General features: G+C 43.7%; 1 protein-coding gene across 4 annotated transcripts in view; it reads left to right on the plus strand.

Moving 5' to 3' along the window:
- Positions 1-3,006: 3,006 nt before the first annotated feature.
- The window catches only part of Plgrkt (plasminogen receptor with a C-terminal lysine), a 14,320-nt gene continuing 5,055 nt past the window's right edge, over positions 3,007-12,271 (plus strand). Inside the window, exons 1-4 of one of the 4 annotated variants that reach the window (XM_028764118.1) lie at positions 3,018-3,097; positions 3,784-3,884; positions 3,999-4,108; positions 6,660-6,746. In XM_028764118.1, the coding sequence (XP_028619951.1) occupies positions 6,666-6,746 (81 nt within the window). In that variant the 5' untranslated portion in view covers positions 3,018-3,097; positions 3,784-3,884; positions 3,999-4,108; positions 6,660-6,665. The other 3 variants (XM_028764115.1, XM_028764117.1, XM_028764116.1) reach the window with 3 other exon arrangements.

Raw genomic sequence — 12,271 nt, forward strand, 5'->3', positions numbered from 1 at the left:
GTGATTCTGGAGATAGCCAGGAACAATCTGCAGGAGGGACACACTGCAAAGGCTGGAGGCGACCACCCTTGGCAAGTTCCTGCAGAGAATATGACTGTGGCTGGAGTCTAGGCTGGAAGGCTGGCTCTCAACATGCCATGAAGGGCCTTGAGGGTTAAGGAGAAAGGTTGGTTTCTAATTGTGACTCAAAGTCATTAGCTAGTTTAAGGCAGAGGAGTCATGTGTTCTATAGACAGTAACTACAGCTAGCCGAAGAAGGTGGGTGGAGAAGCTTTAAGGAGATTCTGTTACAGTTCAGTTCAATTCCAACACTACCTATGGGGAAATAAAGTCACATCCCAAAGTGATCACACACACACACTCACAACACATACACACATGCAGATCATTTTATTTTTTAAATTTTATTTATTTTATATGTATGTATTTATTTTATATGTATGTATTTTTTATGTATTTTATATGTATTTTATTTTATATGTGTTTTGTCTGAATGGATGTCTGTGCCAGATGAGGGTGTCAGGCTTCCTGGGACTGGAGTTTACAGATAGTTGTAAGCTGCCATATGAGAGTTAGGAATCAAACCCTGGTCCTTTGGAGTGCCCTTAACTGGATGAGTTCTCTACAGTCCTATTTCTCAGAGTTCAGGGACTATTTTCTGAAGGAGGAGAAGGAAAAAGAGGAGGAAGAGGAAGAAGAGGAGGAGGGGAAGGAGGAAGAAGATCATTCAGGGGAGGAGACCAGGCTGCGATTCACAGGTTGAGAACAGGGTCATGTGTGTCGCATGGGTTAGAGGAGAAGGAAGTTAGCAAGCAGGTGCTTAGTCAATACTGACAGCACAGTTGAAAAGCACCCAAAAGAGAAGCAGCTACAAGTTTCCTGCTCATCAGCTGTGCCATTATTTACATACAGCTGAAAAGGGCTAAAGCCCACACCCTCACTGCTCTTCCCCAGCGCTCCCCCAGTCAAGCTTGGGATGCTATGAAATGCTTCAGCTGAGCTGCACAAAGCCTCCTTGGATTCAGGTTACAGTCTGAAATGTACCTGCCCCTGCTCAGACCAGCTCCCTTTAGCTCCCCTGCTCTCTCCACCACAGTTATCTTCAGTTACTGCATTTCAGTGACAAACCTTGACAAACTACAGCATCATTTAAAAAAAAAAAAAAGCCTACCAAATGAATAAGATGAAATCACAGTAATGACTGGAAGAGTCAGTAATAGTAAAACAGGCAGTAGTTTCAAATATCAGACCCTCTCGTGCATCCACCTAACTTGTGTAATAGTCTTATGAGTTGTATTTCCTGGAGTCACCTCTACTTTAGGGCTGTGGAAATGGAGACTCCCCGTTCAAGTAACTTGTCAAACTTACATGGTAGGAAAGGATACAGTGGGGATCAAAGCCAGAATGATGCTCCAGTGTGCTGCACAGCGGCCACACAGGTAAGGGAGCATCTTCATCCACTGCCATCACAGTGTGTGCATCTTAAGGCCCTGGCTTATTGTATGCCCCAGAAATTCTATCCCTACCACCCAAGACAACTGACAAGATGCTCACATAAGCTAACAATGCTATTCATACTAGACTAAACAGAACCATCCAAATGTCCATTGGTCTGAATGGATACACAAAATGTCTTATAGTCATACACTGGACTACTATTTAGTCCCAACAAGAAATGGAGCCACAGTACATGCTCTAATTTACTCGTTTAATTTTTGTTTCTCTGTGTGTGCAAGTGAACACGCATGCAAGGAACAGTTAGAGATGTCAGAGAACAGCTTTCAATACTGGGGTCTCTCCTTCCACCATGTGGATCCCAGGAATATAACTGGGTCTCAGGGTGGCAAGCATGTTTACCCGCTGAGCCATCTCATCAGCCCCCATACTATAGCTTAGATGAACACACACACACACACACACACACACACACACACACTAGTGTTAAAGTTTAAAAAGCCAGTAAAAAGTCTGTTCATTTATATAAACTATCTAGAATACGTAAGTCTTTGAAAGGGTAGAAAATAGATTAAGATGGGTTTTATAGGTTGATTGTATGTGACATTGTCCATAAAGATAGGTTCTATAGATTGACTGAGAAAAACAGCTCATGATGAGGGAAGGATCTGGTATGGTCTCGCCCACACAGCGCAAATATTGACCACCTCCGTTCCCAGCCCTCTGAGCAGAAAACATGTTATACATCTTTTTCTTTGAAGCTACAACCCTGTGTGTTTAACATTTTTGGTTCCCATAGTGCTTATCTGCAGGTACAAGGACTTCTGACCCTCCAACAGCTGGGAACAGAACAGAGGCAAGTTTAGTTTGCAGGTATAGACACTACTTCCTACCTTAGAGATCTGTGGCTCATTTCTCTCCGAAAGCACGGACTCCTAGCAACACATACCCACTCCCACAAATAGGACTAAAGATACTGTTGCAATTTCTCCATCCAAGTAATGTTTGGAATGAGGGATCTGAAAGTCAGAATGTAGAGGACTGAAGCTAAGAACATCTGTACAAGGCTGCGAGGCTAGATATGCCTGAAAGAGGCTAGATTACCTTCTCTAAAGTGTAGGGCCAGCCAAGGTTAAAACAGGGCTCTTAAAGGCTGTGAAGCACGTACTATTTTCCCAACTGGTTGCATAGCAAGTGCTAATGGGTCCTTGAATGTTTCCTCAGTGAAGTTGGGAGTGTGGAAAGCACATAGGGAAATAGGGAAATTCTTGCCACTGTTTGCTTTTTGTTCCCTGTTTACCTTTATGCGATTTGGTGGTGGCGTGTTTTGTTGTTGTTGTTGTTTTTCTGTTTGTTTTTTACAGGCAGCTTTCCCTCGAAATCATGCACTATACTGGACCCTGCAGGTTGGAATTTGCTGTTCTGTCCCGCCCCACCCATCTCCCGGCTCGGCGCTTGCACCGGAAGAACACCCCGGGCCTCAAAGGAGCCAAAGGCCACGCTGATTGGTTGAAACTCGTGATCCACTGTTATAGCCAGCCAATCCTGGGGCTCTGCCGAGCAAGGTACTGTCTGTGCCCTGCTCAGTCTGGAGCTCTGGCTAGAGGCCTCTGTCGTGGTCACCTTCCCCGCACCGTGTCGCGTGAGTGCATCGGGTCACAGGCTCCTGGAGGGAGGGTCGGCTCGGTTGTATGAGCCCGCACAGCTGCAGCTCCCGCTGGATAGGGAAGGCCTGGGCTGTGGGTTCTGCTGATGCCCCCGAGGCTGACAGGTATTGCCAACCCGGTTCTATGAGTGTGATCTCTCCATACCATTGTCATCAAGTTGGGACAAGTGTGGAGAGTGCAATGGACAGGGAAATGGGATATCTTTAGGGAAATACCCTAAATGACGGTAAGCTGGCTCAGCCGAGCGAGAGTGGAAACAAAACAAAACAAAACAAAAACCAACCCCAGAGGTTATGTGGCTTCCTTCTTGGGAACATGGTTTGGAAGATTTATTGAGAATGAATGTGATGATGTGACCAGCCAAAAATTCTGGGTCTAAATCAGGGAAGAAATCTGGATGACAGAAATCGCGCAGAATTCCTTCTCTTCTAAATCGAATCCTGGTTCCTAGGACGACCACAGAAAGTCTGTCTGGGATTTGCACAGTCAACATACCCCCCCCCCCGCCCCCGGCGCCCGCCCCAACACACCTTTCCAGAGTACCTTGAATCATGGCCTCTTGGGACTGGAGCATTAACGCCAGTGTTTCCCCATCCCTAACCTAAAGCAAACTGAAAACCAGGAGCAGCCTAGACTCACATCCATATTCTCCATCCTCCAGGACACTGTGGTTTTCTGTGTTGCCTGTAATGAAGTCAGTTTGGGGCCACTCTTACATATTGCTAATAATATTGTCTGTCTCTGGGAGAGAAAAATTTGAAGGTATTTGGGACATCCTAAGGAAAGAGCACAAAATGGCTTTGTTAGGTATGGGGAGAAGAGGTTGAAAACACTGTTCAAGGGTGAAGTTACAGGGTGTGGCATGCTCATTTGCAGGTGTAATCTCCAGAGGGACATTCCTGTTTGCCTTCTACCTTTAACTGTGTACCTGAGATTTCCCCGACACATCCAAAGTCCAAGTCCAGGAGTGCAAGGCCCAGAAAGAGGTAAGCCTAGATCCTAGCTTTCCAAAATGTTTCTCTGCTCTTCTCTAGATGATTGACAGGAAGGTTGCCCTGCTACTTCAAGGGCTGGAGAGCTCACCCCCTTAGAAATAGAAGTAGGCCAAGAGACTAAGAGGAGTGTGTGTGTGTGTGTGTGTGTTTGTGAGTGTGTGAGAGTGCGAGTGTGTGAGTGTGTATGAGTGTGTATGTGTGTGAGAGAGTGTGTTTGTGTGTGAGTGTGTGTGTGAGAGAGAGTGTATGAGTGTGCATGTGAGTGTGTGTGAGTCTGTGAGAGTGTGTGAGTGTGTGTGAAAGTATGTATCTATGTGAGTGTATTGTGAGTGTCTGTGTGTGTGTGTAGACTAGAGAACAGTAGGTTTCTTTGAAGATGTTTTAAGATGCTTGCAGCAGATGTAAAAGTTCAATAATCTACTCCTACAGAAGAAAACTAAGGGATGTTGAGCAGCCTGAGCCAAGGTTTGTCTTCTGTTAAGATTCCTATTTTGTGCAAGTGTTTGTGTGAAGTAGAAGCCACAGAGACTATCAAGATGGATGATAAGACTTCTCCTGCAGGCTCAGTTGGAAGTGACTCATGTGACCTGCCAATACTTAGACAATTGAGTAAACAGCTGGATCCCCCTCCCAGATGAGTGTCCTCTGCCTCTACTCATAGGGTGCTGAGTGGGACAGTGACAGACATGATGTCCCAGGGCTGCGTAAGGCTCTCTCTTCCTTCCTAGGAAGTAGTTCAGCCTCTGCTCAGCCTCACAGCTGACTGGCTTAAGGGCTGCTTAATTCCAGGGAATACAGGGATGTCACTGAAACCTCAGCTCATACTCACCTGGAGCCCAACTAACAGGGTAACCATACCAATTGATGTGAAACAGCCCTGTTCTCCATGCTTATATCCGGGGTTACTCTAAACCCAGGGATTTTCTTATGAGGGAAGATGTGGAAGCAGCTGTTGTCTGGGATTTCCTCAGAATATGCATAAATCCCGGCTGTGAAGCAGTGGGACCGGCTGTTGTGGCATGGAGGTATTCAACAGCCTAAGACAACACTGAAGAAGAAGAGATGTTGTGACATTCCCCTGAGCCTTATGGTCTTCTGAAAAATCAATAACCAATGAAAATGTTTTCTGAAAATGCTCAGTTGTGTTTAGAACAAAATTAGAAGTTCTGACCCATCTATAGTCTATAGACCTCTGGGGTAGCTGTTAGATAAGATTATATAATAATATTTTTAAAAGTCAAGGTGGTGACTGATATAGAGGTGGCTTGAGTCACAGTTTTTAAGAAAATAATGGTAAGAAGGGGATATAGATCATAAGGAAAAATATCAAAATTTGAATTCATTTCCCAGGCTAGTAAAACAGAACAACCATTCTGTTTTTAATGTTACTGTAAAATTTAATAAATTATATTGAACATGCTATTCTAAAAAGAGGCCTGTATTTCTTTAGGCTAACATAAGTGTTTCTGAGAATATTAAAGTAGGCTAAGGTAAACCACAACGTTCGGTATATTTAGTGGTGTAGTAAATGCATTTTTTTCTCAATGGTATGTCCAACTTGCAATGAGTTTATTGTGCTGTAAGATCCATTGGAAATAATGGAGAGACTCTACAATGTAGTCATTCTTAAAGACCATTTCTGGGCTGAGGAGACGGCTTTGTGGGTAAAGCACTCAGCATGCAATTGTGAAGACTTGTGTTGAAAGCTTGCACATCAATGAAAAGTTGGGCATGGTAGCACACATCTATAATTCCAGTGGTGAGATGAGAGGCAGAGACAGGAGAATCCCTGGAAGCTCCCGGCCAGCTATCCTGGGGTACACAGCTGAGAGCAACATTTGGGAAAGACTGTCTCAAGCGAGGTGGAAAGTGCAGAACAATGCCTGGGGTTACCCTCTGACCTGTGGCACACACCCACCTGCACTCACACACATGAATGTATGTCTACACTCACACATGGAGATCTATTTGCAAAGGCATGTAAGCATCCTTATCCTGCCCTTTTGAGAGCCTCGGTAACTTGGAAAGAATGAAGGCAAGACTGGAGGAAAATAGCTAGGGGTTATCAGCTGCAGGAGGATGAGACTTGTGTCAAAGAGGGAGGGGAGCATGAGACGTCAGGGGGAATACTGACGTACTGACTCCAAGACACTTACACCTTATACGCAAGGTCAAGAGGGACAGACAGAAGTTCTGAACACACATCCTCAGATGCAAGGTCTTCTTGTCTGGCAGAACAGACGGTAAGAAGGTGACTCACGTTAGATTTATTGAGGGAAAAACCGAGGAAGCATGGCGCTGTATGTTCACAGAGCAGGGAGAGATGGGAAAACATTTCAGTCAGCTCTTCTTGGTTGAGTAAATGATGTTCAGGCTGGGTAAGTATGCCTGAGGTTAGACAGCTACTTAGAATTTACACTATTCTCTAGGTCAGGGTTTTTTCCTCTCTCTTTTTACATTGTCACAGCTGATAGGAGCCCAACATCTGTATAAGGATGTACAGAGTCTGTTATTTCAACATGCCTTGCATTTTACACTTTAGGTCAAGATGGGGTTTATATTCTCGAAATCAATGAATGAAAACATGAAAAACCAACAGGAGTTCATGGTTATGCATGCTCGACTTCAGGTATGTGCTAGTTGAGATGCTATGTTCCTGATCATGTTTAGTTTCTAGAATGGTGCTCTAGAAGCATGTTCTCTTAGACTCCCTTTGACCCCTAATTAAGATGCTCTTGGGCTCCATCCTCAAAGACAAGGTGAAGAAGGTGACTAAGTAACTGGTGAGTGGCCCATGTCTCCAATCCAGATACTTGAGCCAAAAATTCCACACTACTTGCTTAGAATATATTATGAACAGAATATGCCTCTTCCCCGGGGCATTCTGGATTCCTAGAACCTGTGAGTATATTAGGAATATGACACCTTACATGGAAAAGGATTTTACAATGTGTTCATCTGAAGAAGTGTTATCCTAGATTATCAATATAGATCCATTATCATTTTCAGGACCTTTGTAAGAACGTGTGTGTGTGTGTGTGTGTGTGTGTGTGTGTGTGTGTGTGAGAGAGAGAGAGAGAGAGAGAGAGAATTAAAAAATGTTACACTGTTGCACATAAAAGTCTTAAACACAATCACAACCTGGGCAGCACTCTCCTGGCTTTGAAGATGTAGAGTCCAGACCATGGGCCAACAAATGCAGGCAGCCTTAATAAGCTGGAAAAGCCAAAGAAATAGAATTTCCCCTGCCGCCTCCAGAGAGACAGAGCCGTGCCAGCCCATTTTAGCCCTTTAACCTTAGACAATAAATTGTTAAAGCTGCATTAGGAAACTGCTATAGACTGTGGTGCCTGACCTTGGGTTGTACAGTAGATGTTTAGAAAAAAAAAATCAAAGAGACTGCTGAACTGCCTAATATAAGCTGTCAAAGTATTTTTAAAATCTTACATGACACAACTGAATGTTAAAAAGTTCAACCCAAATTGGTTTTGCTAAGGTTTTAGACAATGATCATGAGGCCCCTGTGGTCTGTTATGGCTCTAAGAATAGAAAGTCCTACTCTTGGGCAGTACAAGTGAGAGGTAACCTAGACACCTGGATGAGTCCATAGCATCCTGCCTGTGAGCATGACCTATCCTTGGTCTCCTGGTCTGTACCCTATAGGCAATACACCCTTCAGAAACGCTCCAAGAAATAAAAATTATGCACATTATAGAGAATGTGTACTATAGTGCCTGTTGCTTATATTAGGTGTTGCTGTCATTGCTTTTAAAAATATGTTTTAAATGTTAGGGTTTCATGTAACCCAGGGCAGCTTCAAATTGCTTATGTAGTCTAAATGGCCTTGAGCTTCTGAGTCCTCCTGTCTGTCTCTTCATGGATAGGATTACTGATATGTATCACTATATCCCACTGATGTTAAAGACTTACAAAAGTTTCTGTGTGGGATAATGATTCCTTTGGGGAAAGTTGAAAGGATGGGCAAGTTACTTACTGTAACGCAGCAATGACCAGAGGAGACTTATAGGCTAGGAATCAGCCCAGTATCTCAGAAACAAGAGTTGTGTGTGCCTGGAAACTACAAAAGTTTCATTCTTATATCACACTACATGACCTCAGGATCTGTGAAGATCTGGGGACTTTATTCCCCTTGGAAGTTACAGAAAACCAGAGACTCCCACATCAGAGATGTTCGTCACTGCACAGAAGCAGGGTGAGCGAAGTGCTGATGTCACTTCCTCCTGCTACTCAAAGCTCATGCGCTCTGTGGATTTGGGTCAGATATGGGGAACACTGAGTGTCGGGGAATCTACTGCTGTTATAGGGAACCATGAACAAGAGGAAAGTGGAGGCTTTTGCTTTGTGTCACTCCTCAGGGTTGTTCACTGACACGCAAGCAAGAGATGGCTCCAGGAAATGGGGCCCTGCTTTTTTTGACGTACCCTTCAAGAATGCACAGGATGTTCATAGTCCTAGGTAGTCACCTGACTGACCAGAGGCAAAGGAACAGCTTTAAGTCCTTCCCCATCGATCCCAATGAGCAGGTTTTCCGTGTGTGGCATTGAGGTTGAATTGCATCAGCCATTCCTCTTCGGCTTAGCTAAACCAAAAGTGAACCCAGCCCCTTTTTGAGCCAGCAGCTTTGACTCAGCTGGAAGAGGACAGGTTGACATTTTCCCTGAGGGCTGTGGCTACCGCACCTGTATGCAGCCAAGAAGAGACTAAGGTGTGGTCTGAGCACTTGCACCTTCAAGCAACTACTTTGACCAGCAGACGGACCTCTACCTTCTACTTGTCCTGTCTTGGATTCCAGACTCCACAATAGACATGTCACCCCTCAGGCTCAAACAGAGCAAAGGCTATTTTATACAAAAGCTCACCAACAGAACAATGATGGCTTCGCCTCTCTGACTACTCGCTGAAGTGAAGCCCCTCACAGTTTGTATGCTGGAAATCCAGCTCCAATATGACTTCATTTGGAGATAGTGTCTTTACAGAGGTAATCAAGTTAAAATAAATCCTTAGGGTGGGTCTAATCTGATATGTTGGTGACTTTTAAGAGGAAATTGAATCATGCACCCCCAAATATGTCACTTATAAGCCTGCGACAGAGGTCTTCTCATGGCTTGTCCAGGAAACATTGGTTTTGGATTTCTAGATTCCAGAACTGAAGCAAAAAAAAAAAATTTTTTTTTTTTCTATTGCTTAAACTAGCCAGTTTGTGGTCTCTTTGTCGGTGGGGGCAGGTATACAGCTTTAGCAAGGAGGAAGTACTTGGGGCCTGTATCCAGAAGGGGGCGCTGGTGTACTGGGCAAGGGGCTCTCTGCAGCTCAACTTCGATTTTCTACTTTTCTCCCTATTTCTATAAGACCTGCCAGGAGGAACATCAGAGAGGTCATGAGTGGGAGAGAGTTGGTCACCATGAGGTTTGTGTACAGAATGGCACATCAGTTTCACTGTACACTTATGTGTGTGCACCACAATATCTGAATTGCATCAAGCTCCTTTCCTCACTACAGACTTTGTTCAGACGACAGCAGTTGAATTCGGCCCATCTTCCATTCAAAGAATTTATCCTAAGTATTATAGGGTCCCTATATAGTTTCAGGAGTTTAGATATTTTAGCAGATGTTCAGTGACTACTACAACAAGGCCTTTGTTTTTCCCATCAAGAACCACAAAAAGTTTTGGTTGTGTTTTCTTTTTTTAAAAAAAATAGTTTTTGAGAATTTTGTACAAGGTCTTATGGCTAGGGGCTATGGCCCAGTTGTAGAGCATTTGCCACACATGCACATGGACCTAGGTTCAGTTCCCAGTACTCTCTCAGTGCTGACAGAGAGAGAGGGGAGAGAGGGAGAGGGAGAAGGGGAGGGGGGAGGGGGAGAGGGAAAGGGAAGGGGGACCCACATTAGTAGTTACAATGATATTATCATCAACCTTTAGTTTTCCGGTAGAAACTGCTTCTTCTAATTTCTGTTACTGAGAAATGAGCTATATAGTTAAAATGAAACATTTTTTTTCACAGTGCCACTAGATGGCACACATAAACAACTTTATAACATCAGAAAGTCTGGAAAGAAAGTCTGGAAAGAATCCTGATGTTATGCTGTAGGATGGAAATGAGAAGCCTAACACAGGGAAAGAGAAATACAGATGCTGCCGGCCTGAGCTGTGCGATAGGACTGTAGGCAGAGCAGCAGGATCATGCAAAGATTAGCAGACAGCAAAAGTGTGCTGTGTCCAGGGAACAACGTGAGAGAAAAACGAAAGCCAACCAAACATGAGAGCCAGGCTGTGTGCTGAAAACTTAAGGTGGTGTAGAATTCTTTTAGTTTTTTAGTGAGATTGGATCTTGTGCATGGGAGATGTAGTGTTTTGACCCTGGTTACTTTTTATCGTCAATTCGAGATCTGGAGCCACTGGAGAAGAGGGAATCCCCGTTGAAGAACTACTTCAGTTCGATCGGCCAGAGGCCATATCTGTGAGAGATTGTCTTAACTGATGATTGGTGTGGGAGCGCTCAGGCCACTGTGGGCAGCACCATTGCTAGCATGTAGGTCTGGGCTGTATAAGGAAGCCATCTGAACAGGCTAGAAAACAGTGTTCTTCACATGGTTCCTACCTCCAGGTTCCAGCCTTGAGTTCTAGACCTGACCTCCCTCACTGATGGATTGTGACCTGGAAAATGAAATAAATCCTGTCCTTCCAATGTTGTTTTTGGTCATGATGTTTCACCACGGTCACAGAATCAAACAAGAACAGTTCCTAATGTGGAAATATTAAGAAACCTTTCCAGACACACACTGAGGTGTTTCTGGTTTTTAGATATTACGACAGTAAGTGATTTATATGAATTTCTGTGGTGTGCCTATCAAGTGCTAAAATACCTTGGTGATTTCTTTTCTCAAGGGATCACACATTCTTGAACAGGGTAAAGATGGCAGCCAATGAGTTCAGTGCTGTGTTAAGAACAGAGAATGATGTATGTTAGTGTATCTGCTGACTACAGAATGCCAGGGGCTTTTCTGAAGACCACTTTGTTTAGTTAACACTTAGTCCTGGTAGTGAACAGATGCCAGCTAGTTAATGAGGGAATAAACATGAAAAAGTGAGGTTGAGAGCTTTTCTCTCTTGTTTGTTCTGACATGGTTCAAATGTTTTATGTAGGACTTTTCTTAGAAGAAAATATATTTGGATCAAGTTTAATAAGCACATGATTTTATTTTTTAAATTTATTTATTGTATGTAAATACACTGTAGCTGTCTTCAGACACCCCATAAGAGGCCATCAGATCTCATTACGGATGGTTGTGAGCCACCATGTGGTTGCTGGGATTTGAACTCATGACCTCCGGAAGACCAGTCAGTGCTCTTAACCACTGAGCCATCTCACCAGCCGCATGTTTTAATTTTAAATCTATTAGGAAAACTGATGTTAGTTTTAGGTTCATTGTTAGGTTTAGTTTAGAATATTTGATGAATGTAGCTGTTAGTTTAAGAGGTTACTTATAATAATTATGCCTTTGGAGACCTGAAATTATTATATATGGGTATATTTTAGTTTTTCAATCATTATACATTGTTTAGATGTCAAATAGTATTAAGACGTAACTTTCAGTTATTTTTTTCTAGAAGTAAAACATTAACTTCAAGTTCTATTTGTTTCAAAGTTTTTGAACATGAAGACCTCAAAGTTTTTAAAACTGCAGTAAAATGAGGGATTATGTTACTGCTTTCTTCCCTCCCTCCCTCCCTCCCTCCCTCCCTCCCTCCCTCCCTCCCTCCCTCCCTCCCTCCCTTCCACCTGGTCCTTGATGAGGTCTCTCTGATGCTTCCTTCCTGAGACACCCACTGCCTTGTGTCTCCTTTGTTGTAACATGCCACTAATCCCAGATTTTCACCTCTAGGTGTATCATTGTTGTTGCTGTTGATGTTGTAGTTGTCCCTTGACACAGGACAGCAATGTAGTCCAACTTGGCCTCAAATTCACAATTCTTCTTTCTATGTCCCCTCTTAAGTTCTAGGACAGGCATACCCTACCAAACCTGGTGCAGAACTCTTATATCCAGAGAGAGAGAGAGAGAGAGAGAGAGAGAGAGAGAGAGAGAGAGAGAGAGAGAGAGAGAGAGAGAGAAAGAGACAGAGAGAGAGAG

This window comes from Grammomys surdaster, unplaced genomic scaffold (assembly GCF_004785775.1).
Source record: "Grammomys surdaster isolate TR1022 unplaced genomic scaffold, NIH_TR_1.0 141, whole genome shotgun sequence".
NCBI classification, from domain to species: domain Eukaryota; kingdom Metazoa; phylum Chordata; class Mammalia; order Rodentia; family Muridae; genus Grammomys; species Grammomys surdaster.